The 14,905-nt window shown below is 48.9% G+C and overlaps 2 protein-coding genes across 2 annotated transcripts in view; one reads left to right on the forward strand and one right to left on the reverse strand.

The window, feature by feature from the left end:
• Window positions 1-1,680: 1,680 nt before the first annotated feature.
• Window positions 1,681-8,947, forward strand: Mansc4 (MANSC domain containing 4). The gene is made up of 3 exons (XM_038320808.1): window positions 1,681-1,894; window positions 5,553-5,687; window positions 8,253-8,947. Exons 1-3 carry the CDS (start codon window positions 1,681-1,683, stop codon window positions 8,882-8,884), a joined length of 981 nt encoding a protein of 326 aa, XP_038176736.1. The 3' UTR covers window positions 8,885-8,947.
• A 2,434-nt stretch (window positions 8,948-11,381) lies between these two features.
• Mrps35 (mitochondrial ribosomal protein S35) overlaps window positions 11,382-14,905 on the reverse strand; it is a 34,355-nt gene continuing 30,831 nt past the window's right edge. Inside the window, exon 8 of the mRNA XM_038320969.2 lies at window positions 11,382-11,730. Within this exon, the coding sequence (XP_038176897.1) occupies window positions 11,461-11,730 (270 nt within the window). The 3' untranslated portion in view covers window positions 11,382-11,460. The remainder of the gene's footprint in view (window positions 11,731-14,905) is intronic.

The following is a 14,905-nucleotide window of genomic DNA, read 5'->3' on the forward strand; positions in this document are numbered from 1 at the left end:
AAATATTTGATTTGTGTATCTATTTTAAATACTATATACCTGGAGTTAAGAAAAACATTTCCCCAGCAAAAGGAGTCATGTGGTACATATCTTTAATTCCAGAATTTAGGAGAAAGAGGCAGTCAGATCTGAGTTGAAGATTGGCCAGCCTGGTCTACATAACAAGTTCCAGGCTAGCCAGGTTTGCATAGGGAGATCCTCTCAAAAGTATGGGGGTTGAAAGTGGACAAGTTCAAAAAGTCAAGGGCAGCGTTCCCAAAATTCTTAGAATGTCAGCTGGGACTCGGGTAAATCTAACAGTTCTGATCCCCACAGCAGACCTACTGGATTAGGCTTGGCGGGGGTGGGGTGTGGGGTGGGTGTAAGGCTTTTGTCTAGATCCACATCTCACTTTTAACTCTCTCAAGAACATCCTAGGATGGCATGCAGCTCAGCAGTAAAATATTAGCTGGCACGCACAAGGTCCCAAGGCTGCATACAAAAGCATGCTATTATAAAGAACTCTGGGGTGTGGCTGGCTGGTCAAAGTGCTTGCTGAGGAAGTCTGACGTCCTGAGTTTGAGCCTCAGGGCCACAGGGTAGTAGAGAGCTAGAGCACCATGGTATGTGAGAGCATGCGTGTGTGCACGTGTGTGTACATGGGGGGGGTGAGCACGTACACGTTTGTGTGTGTGTATGAATGCACATGTGAGCATGAATCGTGTGTGTGATGTGCAGTGGGGAGACAGGCACATGTGTACAGGTTAGAAAACAACTCTGTGGGGTCCACTCTCCTGCCTCTACAGGGGCTACTGGAGATGGACCTCGGGTCACCAGGCCTGAGGAGCCACATATGCCCTTCAATGGCTGTTGTATTTCACCTACATTATGAGCATTTAGAATGCAGGGGTAGGGGTTGAATCTTTCGTTTCCATTAGGAAGAAACTGGCTTGCATGACTGGCTTATGTGAAAACTGCTGGCCCTAACAAGTAAATAAGTATACAATCAGTTTGCAGTTATCGAGACATTAAACATTTTAAATATTTTTTCTTTCAAGTTTTGAAAAGTCAAATAAGTAAGTGCATGAACTGGTTTTCTTGGGAGCCTGAACAATACAGAACTTAAAAGAAATGAAGTCATGCTGCCGATCAGTGGTGGCGCACGCCTTTAATCCCAGCACTTGGGAGGCAGAGGCAGCCAGATCTCTGTGAGTTCAAGGCCAGCCTGGTCTACTGAATCAGTTCCAGAGCAGGCTCCAAGCTACAGAGAAACCCTGTCTGGGGGTGGGGGGAATGAAGTCACCAGCTCCTCAGCCTATACTGAACACCTCACAAAACAAGGTGTTGTTTCTGGAAACAGAGCCTCCCTTAATCTGATGTCAAGAGACAAGGTGATTGTTTTTCTCAGCAGGGCTCTGGGCTAGGGTTTCTCCTGGCCTTCATATCTGTGAAGGAAAAGGTGTCTGTGACACTTCACTCCCAGAGAAAGAAGAAAAGCCAAGGGGAGCATCCCAGTCTTCAAGAGAGGAAGGGTCAAAACACCGAAACCTGCTGGAGAGAGTTCAGAGACGATGCTGCAGGACGGGCGCTGTCCTGGGGCCCAGCTGCGGAGGAACAAAGACGTGCAGAGCCGTCTCTGCAGAAGAAAGCCCTGGACGCAGCCCATGGTCAGCTCCAGCTGCCTCCCTTTAGCGCCCAGAGATGCAGGCGGCGGGGCTGCTGCTGTTGGGACTGGCTTGCAGCGTGCATGGGCTCTGCTCGCCCTCTGTGTTCTACAGAGACTGCTGGATCCGCCGCTTCCCAGGGCTGCTCCTGAACCTAGAGGAGTCTCAGAGGCTGGGGGCCCAGTTCCTCAAGTACTACTCGGAAAACACCGGCCAGAAGTGCAGCCGGAGCTGCTGCCTCAGGAAGGATGGTGAGCTCAGGGCTGACTGAGCCCACCGGGGTGATGTCGGAGCACAAGGGGCAGGCAGAGGGAGGACCAGGGAGGACCCTGAAGTCGGAGGCCCAGGTAGAGGGGGAGTCCAGGGATCAGAACCCAAGGCCCCGACAGAAGGGGAGGACCTCAGGATGGGGAATCATCAGAGCAGGTGGTTTTGAATGAGATCTTTGTGACTCTGTAGAACCCAGGGCATCCTGCTGTCTTTGATAAAGTACTAAATGGACTCCAAGGGTAATTAGGTTTTTTTTTTTCATAGACCAGCATTTCCATTAGGCTGGGTGCTATGGCCTACATCTATAATCCCAGCATTTAGGAGCTCAAGAGTTCAAGGTGAGCCTCAGCAACACTGAGCTGAGACCAGCCTGGACTATCTGAGACTGTGTCTCAAAACCAAAACAACAAGCAAACGAGCGAAATGGATTTGCAATAATTTACTTTTAAGCTGTTATTATTTGTTAGTTTCTTTTAAAAATATCTTTTGAGAATTTCAGTATTTTGATCATAATCTCATCCCCACTCCTCCCTCAATTTCCCCAAATCTCCCACCACCACCCAACTTCACATTCTCTTTTATAAAAAGATAATCTACTGAGTCCGATTTACGCTGTGACCATGGGCCTCTCCCTTGTAATAAGAATACAGACCCTGCCTCCCACGGGACCATCAACTGTCAATCACTCCTCAGTCAGGGGTTGGGGCTCATGAACTCCTTCCAGCTCCGTGCTGGATGTCAACTGGCTTGATCCTGGGTCGGTCCTGTACAGTCGTAAGTTCAGGAAGTGTTTCTCCTTGTTGGTTTGTGTAGCCCACTTTGAACTCACTTGTCAGTGGCGGCTGACCTTGAACTCTCTTGGTCCTCTGTCTCCAAATCCCAAGTGCTGGAATTATAGGCACACACACTACTACGTCTAGCTTAGTAATTTCTTCTTAATCTAACTTTGAGGGTTTCAGCGTCGTGCCTGTTTTATAAGATCTGTCTCTTGGATCGATATGAAATATGGGGTGTACTGGACAGGAAGATAGAATGTGGGGTCATTCTATCTTCAAATTTCCCTAATAGATTCATCTTCTCTATAATAAATGGCATTTAGATGTAAATATCAGCCGTTACTCATATCAAAGCCTTCAAGGTCACAGCCACCTGAAACACAAAGACACTTTCATTTCTTTTTCAGTTTTCCCTAGTTTTAAAGCTACCTGGAAAGACACAAGAGCAAAGGTGGAAGAGGGGACCAACACCCAAGGCTGCCTTTTGACCCACGGACACTCACACACATGCACACACATATGCACATTCACACAGATGCACGCTCACACATGCACACTCACACACATGCATGTTCACATAGATGCATGCTCACACATGCACTCACATACATGCACGCTCACACACGCACACTCTCACACACACACACACAATCCAGACCTGTCAGCATGACACACCTCAGCAGCCTGTGAGTCAGGGCAGGAAGGCAGGGCCCAGGTTGTCACCTCTGTCCACAGCTGGAGAATGGATACACATGGAATCTAAGGTCTCCTTCCTCTCCTCCTGCCCTCCCCTCCTCTCCCTTTCTTGAAGCAGCCCAAGCTTCCCTAAACTCACAACCCTGATCCTCCCACCTCCGCCTCCTGAAAGCTGAGACTGTAGGTGGGCACCACATTCCTGGTTCCACAAAAACCACCGGAAAGGGCTGGAGAGACATCTCTGTTTCCCACAAGTATTTACACCTATGTCACATGCCTCCCATCTCACAAACACACAAATGCACGTAATTAAAAAGTCAAAACAAATTTCTCATAAAAAGAATTATCTCTAATAAAAATAGCTTTCTGTAAGCCAGATGTGGTGGCTGATGCCTGTAATTCCAGCACTTGAGAGGCTGAGGCAGGGGGATTGCCTGAAATTGTGGTTATCTACAGGTTACAATAAGATCTTACCTCAAAGAAAACAATATTGTTCTCTACCACATCAATGACTTTACCACAAATCTAAATATTAAATAAGAACTTTTTCAGTTTCTTTCTCTTAGAACATCCTAGAACCATCCTCAGGGACTGTTTTTGCAAACCAGTATATTAACAAAGCATTAATCAATCGTCTTAGATCATTTCTCCTCTGGAAAAGATAAGGAATGCAGAACTCAAGGCTGTCCCAGAAGTGAGAGTGGAGCTGTGGCTCCCGGTGGCTGACCCTCCTGAGAGGCAGATCAGGGTTCCACCACAGTGCCCTCCCATCTCTCCCCCAAGCCCCGGCTTACTTTGGGGGTACACAGTGTCTCTGTTATCTTGCTTTATTAAGAGTGTGATGTCTCTGAGCCAGCGGACACATCCCATGGTCCTGAGCGCTCCGCTAAGGAGGCTGCGTTCCAAGCTGTGCACTAGCACCTGAGAGACCACACAGTGCTTTAAGGAGCAAGTTTAGAAAGGAGGCTAACAAGAGTATGTGATATGCAATAGGCCCTGATAATCCCAGAGGTCAGCATCCTTCTCTTTACAACACCAATTAGGCTCCCTGGGGTCAAGGTTTATACCTAGGTCCACACCCTCGAGTGTCACATGATCCTCTCGCTCTCCAATGAGCTGCATCTCTGCCACTCTGTCCTTCCCTTGTCAGTGGTTACAGCTTTCTTTTTATCTTCCTGCTTCCACTCCTGGCCTCGGGACCTTAGCATTCAGAGAGCACGTTATGCCTGGAAACCAGACGGGTGCTTTCCAATGCTTTGTGTAGACAACTGATGTTCTCATGCACAAAAAATACTAAGACTAAAACAGAATGATTCTTTGAGGTGTGGTGGTGGTGTGTGTTTAATTCCAGCAAGTAGAGATGGGTAGACCTCTGAGTTAGGGCCAGACAGTGTTACACAGTGAGTCCCTATCCATAACTAACAAATAAATAATCAATCAGCCAATCAATCCATTTACAATCCCAGCACTGAGGCAGGAGGCCGCAGGCCTGGATTCAGACTGGTTTACATAACAAGTTTCAGGCCAGTTAGAGTTACTTAATGAGATCCTATCTCAACAAACCAAACACAAAGCTGGGCAGTGTGCTCGCATCACTTGAGAGGCAGATCGCTGTGAAAACCGTCTTGATAAACAACCAACCAACCAAACAAACAAACAAAAACATCTCAGGGATCCTCTGTGGAAGGGAATGTATCAGAGAAAGCTTTAAAGTAAAGACTCTTTTCATATAGGTATATTATATAGTTTCAGTTTTGCTTGTTTTTCGAGATAGGGCTTCTCTGTGTAATGGCCCTGGCTGTCCTGGGACTCTCTTTGTAGACTAGCCTGGCCTCAAATTCACAGAGATCCACCTGCCTCTGCCTCCTGAGTGCTGGTATTAAAGATGTGTGTCGCCACTGCCCGGCCCAGTTACAATAGTTTTTAAGCACAGCACAAGATTGGGCTATCTCAGTGTTCCAGAAAGGAAAAGAAGTTCCTCAGAGTCCGTCTGTCTAGCAGCAAAGCGAGCTGTGGTGGGTATGTCCCTGTGATGCCAGCACTAGCCGGCTAAGGCAGGCCTATTACAGGTTGGAGGTCCACTGGGCTACATAGCAGGGCTCTCTCTCTCTCACACACACCTACTGATGAAGCCAGGACCCTATGCAGATGCCCTTGGCCTTTTCAGTTTCCTGTAACGTGGCTGTCTTCTTCCATGATCCCATCCACGACAATGTCAACTGCCTCCATGTCCACTGCCCAACTCTGGAGAGCTGCATCCTGGAGCCAGGGACCAGTGCCATTCTGTACAACATAACAGCAGGTAAGGACTCTGCCTCACAGGCTTTGGGACAAAGTGCCAGTACCCTAGAAGGGTTCACAGCCTCGACACTGGCTGGCAACACCAGGCTTAAGTCCCCAGACTGTAGTGTTTCAGCAACACCTCGCTCTCGTCTCTAATGTGCTCCTGCACACGTCAGTGTGTTCACACACACACACACACACACACACTCACACAGAGACACACATGCATGTCCTCGCATGCAGCTCAAAGGTCATTAAGAGGAACTGTAAAATGCGAAAGAGCAAGGCAGAGAGGTAGGCAAGGAACTCTGAGAGATCATCAGGACAGCGGGAAAACCTGGACTGGCCACAGGGGTGGGGACGCCGGGAGCCACAGTGGAAACAGGACAGAGTGGTGTCTTCAGGTTGACTTTATCCGAGACAGAGTGAGCGCTGCATGGTGTGTATGTGTGTATGTGTGTGCGCGCAGTGTGTACGCGCGCGGTACTGGGGCTTGAACCTGGGGCTCCCCACTGAGACACATCCTTAGTTACCCTTTAAATGAAGGAGATGGTGGGGAGGAAGAGTCAACCCCTGCTGAGCATAGCCCAGGATGAGTGGTGGGGTGGGGAAAGCAAGGAGCAGAGGTCAGGGTTTGGGTTCTGAGCCTGCTCAGAGATGATGGCAGGTGTCCCAGGTGAAGTGTCTGACAGGACACTGGAAAAACAAGTTCCGTGCCTGAAAGAGGAAGACATCAGCACAGTGGGGACAGTTGTAGAATTTCGGGGGGGCGGTGCAGTGAAGGGAATGCATCACTGAAAACTAAGGATGTTGTCTGAGCTCGCTTTCTGTTGCAGTGATAAACACATCAAACGCGGTTTGTGGATTATCTGAGTGGCGGGTCCTGCACAGGCTTGGGTATTTTAACGCTAAGTTCCCAGTAGGTGGAGCTCCTGGGAGGCTCAGATGGTACAGCCATGCTGGAAGCATGTGGCTGGGTGCAGGCTATGAGATCAGATGGCCTCGCCTTACTCCCAGTGCTCTCTGCTCCACACTTGCATCTGAAGATGTGCGCTTGGTTTCCTCGTCTTTATGCTGTATGCATTGGTGCTTTGCCTGCATGCGTGTCTGTGTGAGGATGCTGGATCTCATGGAACTGGAGTTACAGACAGCTGCAAGCTGCCATTTGAGTGCTGGGAATTGAACTTGGGTCCTCTAAAAGAACAGCCAGTGCTCTTAACCAGCGAGCCACCTCTCCAGCCCCCATGGTACACTCTTCCTTCCGGAACCACAAGCTAAGATAAACCTCTTCTGGAAGTCACTTTTGGTGTTTTCTCGCATCAACAGGAAAGCAGCCAAGTGTTGTGTGTGTGTAGGGGAGTTGTTTCATCTTACAGCCCTAAGTGTTGTATGTGTGTGTGTGTGTGTAGGGGGGTTGTCTCATCTTATAATCCTTATTTATTTATTTTTGTTTTTTCAAGACAGGGATCCTTTTTGTAGCCCTGGCTGTCCTGGAACTCACAGAGATCCACCTGCCTCTGCCTCCCAAGTGCTGGGGTGAAAGGTGTGTGCCACCACCACCATTTTACAACCCTATGACTCCCAGCTCACAAACAATCACCAAGGGAAGTCGCGGGGTGGGGGTGGGGGGAGACTGGAGGCAGGAGCACTGAGCAGCCTCCTCTCTTGCTTGTTCCCAGGCTTGAGCTCGGCCAGTGTTTTATACAGCCTGGCTCTACAGTGGCTGAGCCCTTTTACATCAACCGCCAATCAAACATCCCACAGACACGCCCACATGCCAATCTGAGGGAGGCTAATGCCTAAGTGGCATTAGGCACTGCTGAGCGGCTCCCTCTTCCCAGGATATTGACGTCAGAAACTAGCCAAGAAGATGGGGACTGTGGCACCTACAAACCAGCCAAGGGTAAAGGGAAGCAGGCAGTCTGGGTAGGCCCCACAGTGCTGAGGACAAGTGACCAGGAAGTCAGAAGTCACTGCTTTATGTTTTACAAAATGATGGGGGTGAGAAACATCACAGAAGCCAAAGTTGGAGAGGGGAGGGGAGTGAGGGGAGCGGACCACAGTGCTCCCCGGCAGGGGGCCGGAAAGCTGCAGACTTTATTTTCCTTTCCCAGTGAAGACAAGTGTTTGGGCATTCCTAACAGAAAAACAAGGGGGGGTGTAGCTGCTGGCTTTGTTTCCAGTTTCAAAGGGCCCCCTTCCCGGCTCTGCTCTGCCAGCTCAAAGTGGCATATGGTATTCCCCATGGCTGCTGGCAGCATGAGGACCCTGGCACAAAGCCTTCTTTGTACACAAAGCCTTCTCGGCACAGCCATATTTGTCCACAGCAGTGTGTCCTGGGACGGCTGAACTCGGCACTCGGCCTGCTCTGAACCTCAGTGGTGAGTGGAGCTAGAACTGGAATTTGACTCCGTTCGGGGACCCAGTGAGGTAAAGCCTCAGGGCTTCCAGACTGTGCCTAAGGCCGCCTCACTGAAACTAAGCCTAATATACTGTGTTAACTGAAAATTTCTGAAATTTCCAAATAAATAAAAAGTAGCCTTTTAAAAAAATTAATAATTAAGTGATCTCATTTATCTTTCAGGCATAGATCCAGATCTGCTGGTTTTTGAGCACCCATCCCCCACACACCTAGACTCCCGCTCCTCGTCTGAATGGTGGGAGAGACTGCGGATTCTAAAAGCTCTGGACATAGCTAATGCAGGGCTCCACACAGAGGGAACAAAGCGCGTGCTGCCGCCCACGGAGGCTACTGTGTCAGCCACACATCAAGATCAAAGTGCACACACTGGGATCAGCTATTCCAGGAAGCCAACCACAGATCTGGGGATAAGATTCATTTCTGTGAACACGTCCACAGCTACCGAGGTCAGCAAGGCGTCACCGAGCACAGACTTCACCCACAGTCCAGACAACCTGACCGTTTCTCCTTTCTTGGGACTCACAGACACAAGAGCATCCCAGGAGCCCAGTCACTCCCGACTCAACGTTAGCAAGCAATCACTGAACAAAACCAAGGGGTCCCACAGTGGCAACCTCACATCTGAGGACGAAGCACCCCAGGGTGGAGCTCCAGGGACTGCAGGGGCCTGGCTGGCTTCTGTGACCCTGGGTGCTGCCATTGCCTGCCTCTGCTGCTGTGTGGTCATGGGGGCATCTAGGTACCGCGGAGAGCAGCAGGGCTGGCATCGCCAGGGGCAGCAGAGGTCAGGATAACAGGAAGGAGTTCCTCAAAGCAGAGCCAGGTGTTGTCAGAAAACAGCATTTTCATTCAAAAATAAAGCTGTCCTACCAAGTGACCAAGGCTTGGTAAAATGGTCTACTTTCCTGGTGATTTCCATTTCCTGAATTGAGAGAGGGGAGGGGAGGGGGTCACAAGTTGGAGGAGATAGCACAAATGATCCCAGCACTCTGAAGATGCGGCAGGATCGAAGTGACTTTGAGGCCAGCCAGGAGTAAATGAGACCCTGTCTTTATAAGATGGGATGGAGGGAAAAAATAGGGCACTCAGGTGGCCTGGCTCAGAAGTCAGCGCCCAGTAACCTTAACAGGGTGACAAACTGGATGAGGTCCGGAAGATGAGCTCGGGCATCGACTTCGCTGCAAGCAAACGCTTCCTGCTTTCCAGGGTCAACTGATCAGGGCTTCAATCTCTGGGATCCACAGGGGAAAGGAGAGCAAACTCCACAAGAGTACTGTAGCATGCAAGCACGCACACACGTACGTATGCACGCATACGCGTGCATGCGCACACACGCAATAATGAATGTAACAGAACAACCACCATGAGAGCAAACTCCACAAGAGTATTGTAGCGTGCACGCATGCGCACACGTATGTACGCACGCATACGCGCACACATGCACACTCACAAACAATAATAAATGTAACAGAACAGCCACCATATGAGAGCTTCACCAAGAGTACTGTGGCGTGCACATACACAATAAATATAATATTTTATAAATATTTATAAATATAATATTAAATAAACATATAATAACAAATGTATGCACACAATAATAAATGTGCATACAATAAGAAATGTAAAAGAACACCCACCATATGCTTAAAAATTAAACTTAATGAAAGAAAAATTAAAGTGTCTAAAAGAACACTGTTACCTCAGCCATGCAAACAAAGTGTCAGGTGGCTTAAAAGATGTCTTTCTCTTTCCCCAGTGCTGACACTGGATAGGAAACAGCAATTTCTTTTAATATATATTAAAGATCCATATATTTAATGTGTATTTATATATATAGGAAGGGCCAGAGAGATGGTTTAGTGGGTCAAAGTGTTTGTCTAACCGCTGACTTTTCAACCCGTGAGATCCACAGTAGAAGAAACACCTCCCAGAAAGCTGTTGTCTGACCTCCGCCCACACTCTAGCAAGCCCCCCACACACACATGCATGCACACTCACACACCCAGGCATGTGCACACACACATTCACAAATGTATATAAAAAATTCTCTATCAGTGGAGTATCAAGCAAAAGGAAAAATCTGACTTAAAAACTTATCTTGACTTGTTAATGATTCAAAATATTAGGCTTCTAAAGTCTATCAATTTCTTTGCTAATGTATTATAAAGTTCCACATCATCTGCGGGAAGAAGATCCAGATTTAAATTATCATAAGCTTTGTTTAAGTATATGTGTGGTAGTACTGCTTGGATTTTCGCCCCCCCCCCCCCCCAAAATCATATTTAAAGAAATAATTCAAGAAACTGTGTCTAGAGATCATCGGAATTGTCTATTTTAAAGTCATTCACACTTTTTGCTTTGTATGTTTTTTGAGACAGTTTCTCTCTGAAGCCCTGGCTGTCCTGGAACTCACTCTAGACCAGGCTGGCCTTGAACTCAGAGATTCTCCTGCCTGTGCGTCACCACCGCCAGGCCCCATTTTGTGCTGTTTTGAGAGGGTCTCGATGTGTAGCTGAGAATGACCTCGGACTCTGGTTACCAGTGCCGGGACTAAGGCATGTGTGAGCACGCCCAGCTTCAGATGGACTTTTAATTCGTATGAAGTGCTTAGGGATTTTCCAACACAGTAGAGGTACAAAGGATGTTCCTCCTGGGGTTTCTTGCAACATGAATCATTTCTTGAAGAATCTCAGAAATGACTATAATTTGAAAAAACCTTTTTACCTTTATAAGGAAACAAATACACCCAACCCCTGCTCCCTTTAGATAGCTTGAGAGGCAGTGCAAACCAGAGACAGGCAAGAGGTGAACATGCTCGGCTAGAAACACAGGTAAGGTTTCACCATTCCACAATCCCGACTCCTCAGCCTGACTCCTCAGGTCAACCTGAACTGGCCAATCAGTTAATGCAAGAGCTCCAAGACTGTCCTCACCTCTGACCCAAATGCAAGTTCTGGTGTTTACAAAACCACCCCAGGCTGAACAGTCCTGGAACCCGGGGCTCAGCCTTGTCCTTCCGGGAAAGGATGCAGTTTAACGGCCCAGGGGAAGGGCTGACTCCAGGAGGTTCTGAGTGTGAGCCTCAAAGGTCTCCTCCCTCTGTGTAGTCAGGCCACACCACTGTTCCCGTGTGACAGCTGCTCAGATAATCACAGCCAGGACACCCCTACTTCCCTTAGCACCGCACCAGCGGACGGCACTGTGGACGTCCCCTCACCTGTGCCCCTCCTGAGAGCCAGAAAGCAGCAACCGCACACTGCAGTGCACAGAAGTCTGACATAGATGATATTCTTAAGTATTTCCCCGTTTATATCAAACCAGCGACTACATACACCACAAAATTGATACAGCGACTTTAGTGCAGACTTCACACCAGATTTAACAGTCTCTTCACGGACTCTTTGTACTGAGTGAGGTTTGCCTGGTTCTCGCCCTCGTTCTTCAGCTGAACAACGGACTTCCGGTAATCCTCAACCTCTCTGGTCCCCAGCAGCTCGTCCCTGCTGGGCACCGCACCGCTCTCCGAAGCTCTAATCTGCAGAAGGGTTCGGAGAGCGTTGCTCTCCGAGGAGCTATTTTCCCACACGTACTCTTCCATGTCTTCCTCCGTCTTATTTTGTTCCCATGCTTCAGTTTTCTGGAAGAAAAAGAGAAGTTGAGAACTCCAGGAAATGCCGTCAAATGACAAAGCTCCCCTGCTTGTTGGTTCCAGGGCCCCATCTACACTGTGCAGTGACAGGCCAGCCTCGGGAAGGGCCACGCTCGTCCATGGACACCAGTTCCAGCTTCACATATGCGCACTCATCAGACAGAAAGCTCTCTCTCGCAGGCGGCTATCCCTGTTACCAGAGGTTCCCTTATGCAATCTCTGCTCTGGTGCTGTCCGGGGACGCAGTGGGACAGCCTACTGGGCCTGAACCACAGCCCATCAACAACTCCCCACACAGCTACAGGTGGCCTGGAACTTCTGATTTCCTGCCGCTGCCTCCCAGAGTTGGGAATGCGGGTGTCTGATGCCAGGCCACTGATATCTCACCTTACTCATGTATTATCTTTCTGACGTGGGACTGACGGGGAAGATAAAGCCCATGACAGTTAAATCAGGAAGTGGGGAACACATCTGGATGCGCACACACGAAAGCGTCACATCGTCCAGAGCTGTTCTGTCGCTGTCTTTATGTTCTGCTCTTCTATTGGCACTGGTGTTGTGTGCCTTGTCACCTAAGGCACAGGGCAGTGCAGACACAGCCAACTGGCAGCACCAAGAAGCTACAGTAGGCCAGGTGTGCTTATGTACACCTTTAATTCCCACACTCAGGAGGTGAGACAGGCCAGCCAGGGCTACATGGCGAGACCACTACATAAAAAGAACAACAGAAGCTGCTCCACTCCCTCCAGGCTTTGTCCTATTTTTTTAGGAAGCACATCTCTTTGAAATAGTCTCTACTTAAGAAGCACAAATACAAAATCTTACAAAAGCTACTTTTTTTTTTTAAAAAAAAAAAGCAAATTTCATTGTCTCTTCCTTCCTTGTCTTTCTCTCTGGCCTTGAACTTGCAAACTTGTCTCAGGTGCCCAGATGATGGGATATGATTGTGTGCTGTCCGACCTAGCTCAAACTGCTACTTTAAAACAAGATGCAGCAGGTCACAGCAGGTGCAACTGAAGGAAACCAGGTTGGCAGCCACCCACAGCTGCACTGCAGATCAGACCCCACGAGGACTGCACGGGCGTGAACTGCAAGAACACGGACGGGGCCACTTCCTTCCTCAGGACACTTCTGACTCCGCACATTAGGAGTGGAGTTCGCTTTATTCAAAGGGACCCTGCCGCTGAAGAATGAACCAGGGCTTGCAAGCCAGACCAGAACTTGGGGAGCTACATGAACAACTGGCTTTAGTTCTGGGCTGCTTATAGGATGCTGCAAGTCAGGACCAGGCTTCTAACAAGCACAATGAAATCTCCTGTAATCTCACGGTGCTGAGGAGTCAAAGTCCTGAGAGAGAACAGCTTTCCTGTCTGCTGGATCATGAAGCTGTTAGCAGAAGGCCAAGGCCAGCCTGGGCTCACAGTCAGATAGCAAAACAGTGAGTGGACTGGAGCGGTGGCCTGGTGGTTAAAGACACACACAGCTCCTCCCGACAGCGTGAGTCCGGCTCTCAGCACCCATACGCAGGAGCTCACGAGAGTCTGAAACACAACTCCTGAGAACGACACCCACCTCTGAGGTCTGAGGACACTGCATTTATGCACACACTCACACACAGACACACCCAAACACACAGACACACCCAGACACATCCACACCCAGACATATCCATACACAGACACACCCATACATACACACCCACACCCATACAGACAGACCCGCACAGACACACATACAGACAGACACACCCACACAGACACACCCATACACACAGACACACTCACACACAGACATACTCAGACACAACTTAAGATAAAATAAAGCCTTTTTAAAATATGAAAGAAAAGACAGCATTTGGCATACAATAAACAAACCAACAGAAGGAAAATGTTAATAATCACAGGACAATCACAGGATAGCCTCAAACTCATGGCAATCCACCTGGCTCCAGCTCCCAAGTTACAGAGTCGACTGGGACACTCACCTCACTCATTCTGAAGGAAATCCTGGATACTACATCATGTCATTGGCAGGAGCGCAGTATTTTTCTTAACCCCATGACAAAGGCTATTTTAACAGTTATAAGGTCAACGCCATTATTACTCTGGTCTAAGTTCACAAAAGCCTGACCTAAGCCAGCTTTCACTCAGCCCACCAGCAGGCAATGTGCTGTGTGCAGATCCTGGCTTACAGGTGGGAATCCTCCTGCCTGCGTAGCCACGGTGGCAGGAAAAGCCAGGCTGCGGTAGCACACAGTGTCTGGAGCTGAAGGCAAGCAGAGACTGACTTCACAGTTTTAGCTTCTCCTCTCCTCCTACACAGCCCCTGGGTCAACTTCACAACAGTCAAGGCCGCGCTTTCCACCCAGCAGGCTGAAAGGAAGTCTGTCCGGAAAGATGAGCAAAGCTGCCCGGAGCAGCCAGGGCTTCGAGGAGCAGCTGCAGCTCCGCTCCTGCCCTTCCCAATGTCCTGGGCACCCTCGTCTCTGTTTGTCTGCTCGGCGCTGTAAAGGTCCCTCAATAACTTCAACACCTTGAAGAGCAGGAGGAGGAGGAGGGAGAGGACAGACCCTGGGCAAGGCCTACCTGATGCGAGCACCTGAGCCGGAAGCAGATACACCTGACAGGCTCGACCCACACACCGCCTGCACCCTTCCAAACAAGTCTGAAGTAAGATTTCCTAATTTATGTAACTTAACAGGACCTCTGAACCCTCATTTTGTAAAAAGACTTTTCCTTAACTTCAATGTCTTTTCAAAAATGTTCACTATCCCATCAGTGAACTTTAAATATAGGAGTTAAGAAGAAAGGGCCAGGGCCTGGGGACAGCCCAGTAGCCAAGAGCATTTGCAAGCATGGGAACTTGAGCTCAGACTTCCAGCACCACGTAAAAGACAGGCAAAACTACTCAGCCCCAACCCCAGTAGTGGAGGACAGGGACAGGTGGATCCAAGAGCTCACCGGCCAGCCAGTCTGTCTAAACAGCAAGCTTCCTGTTCAGTGAGAATCCAAGTTTCAAGAAAGCAAGACTGATGGAATTCCTTTCTGTATATTATATGTTTTATTACCTTTGGTTAAAAAAGAAGCTGCTCTGGCCTGTGGCAGGGAAGAATAGAGCCAGGCTGGAAGAAATAGAGAGTAGGTGGAGTCAAGGTAGACACTGA

This window comes from Arvicola amphibius, chromosome 2, assembly GCF_903992535.2.
Source record: "Arvicola amphibius chromosome 2, mArvAmp1.2, whole genome shotgun sequence".
NCBI classification, from domain to species: domain Eukaryota; kingdom Metazoa; phylum Chordata; class Mammalia; order Rodentia; family Cricetidae; genus Arvicola; species Arvicola amphibius.

What these genes read in the sequence shown, in the direction of transcription:
- Mansc4 (XM_038320808.1), top strand. Translation starts at nt 1,681, where the DNA reads ATGCAGGCGGCGGGGCTGCTGCTGTTGGGACTGGCTTGCAGCGTGCAT. An exon ending in CTGCTGCCTCAGGAAGGATG is followed by an intron (nt 1,895 to 5,552) that starts GTGAGCTCAGGG and finishes TGGCCTTTTCAG; the next exon opens with TTTCCTGTAACGTGGCTGTC. An exon ending in TCTGTACAACATAACAGCAG is followed by an intron (nt 5,688 to 8,252) that starts GTAAGGACTCTG and finishes TTTATCTTTCAG; the next exon opens with GCATAGATCCAGATCTGCTG.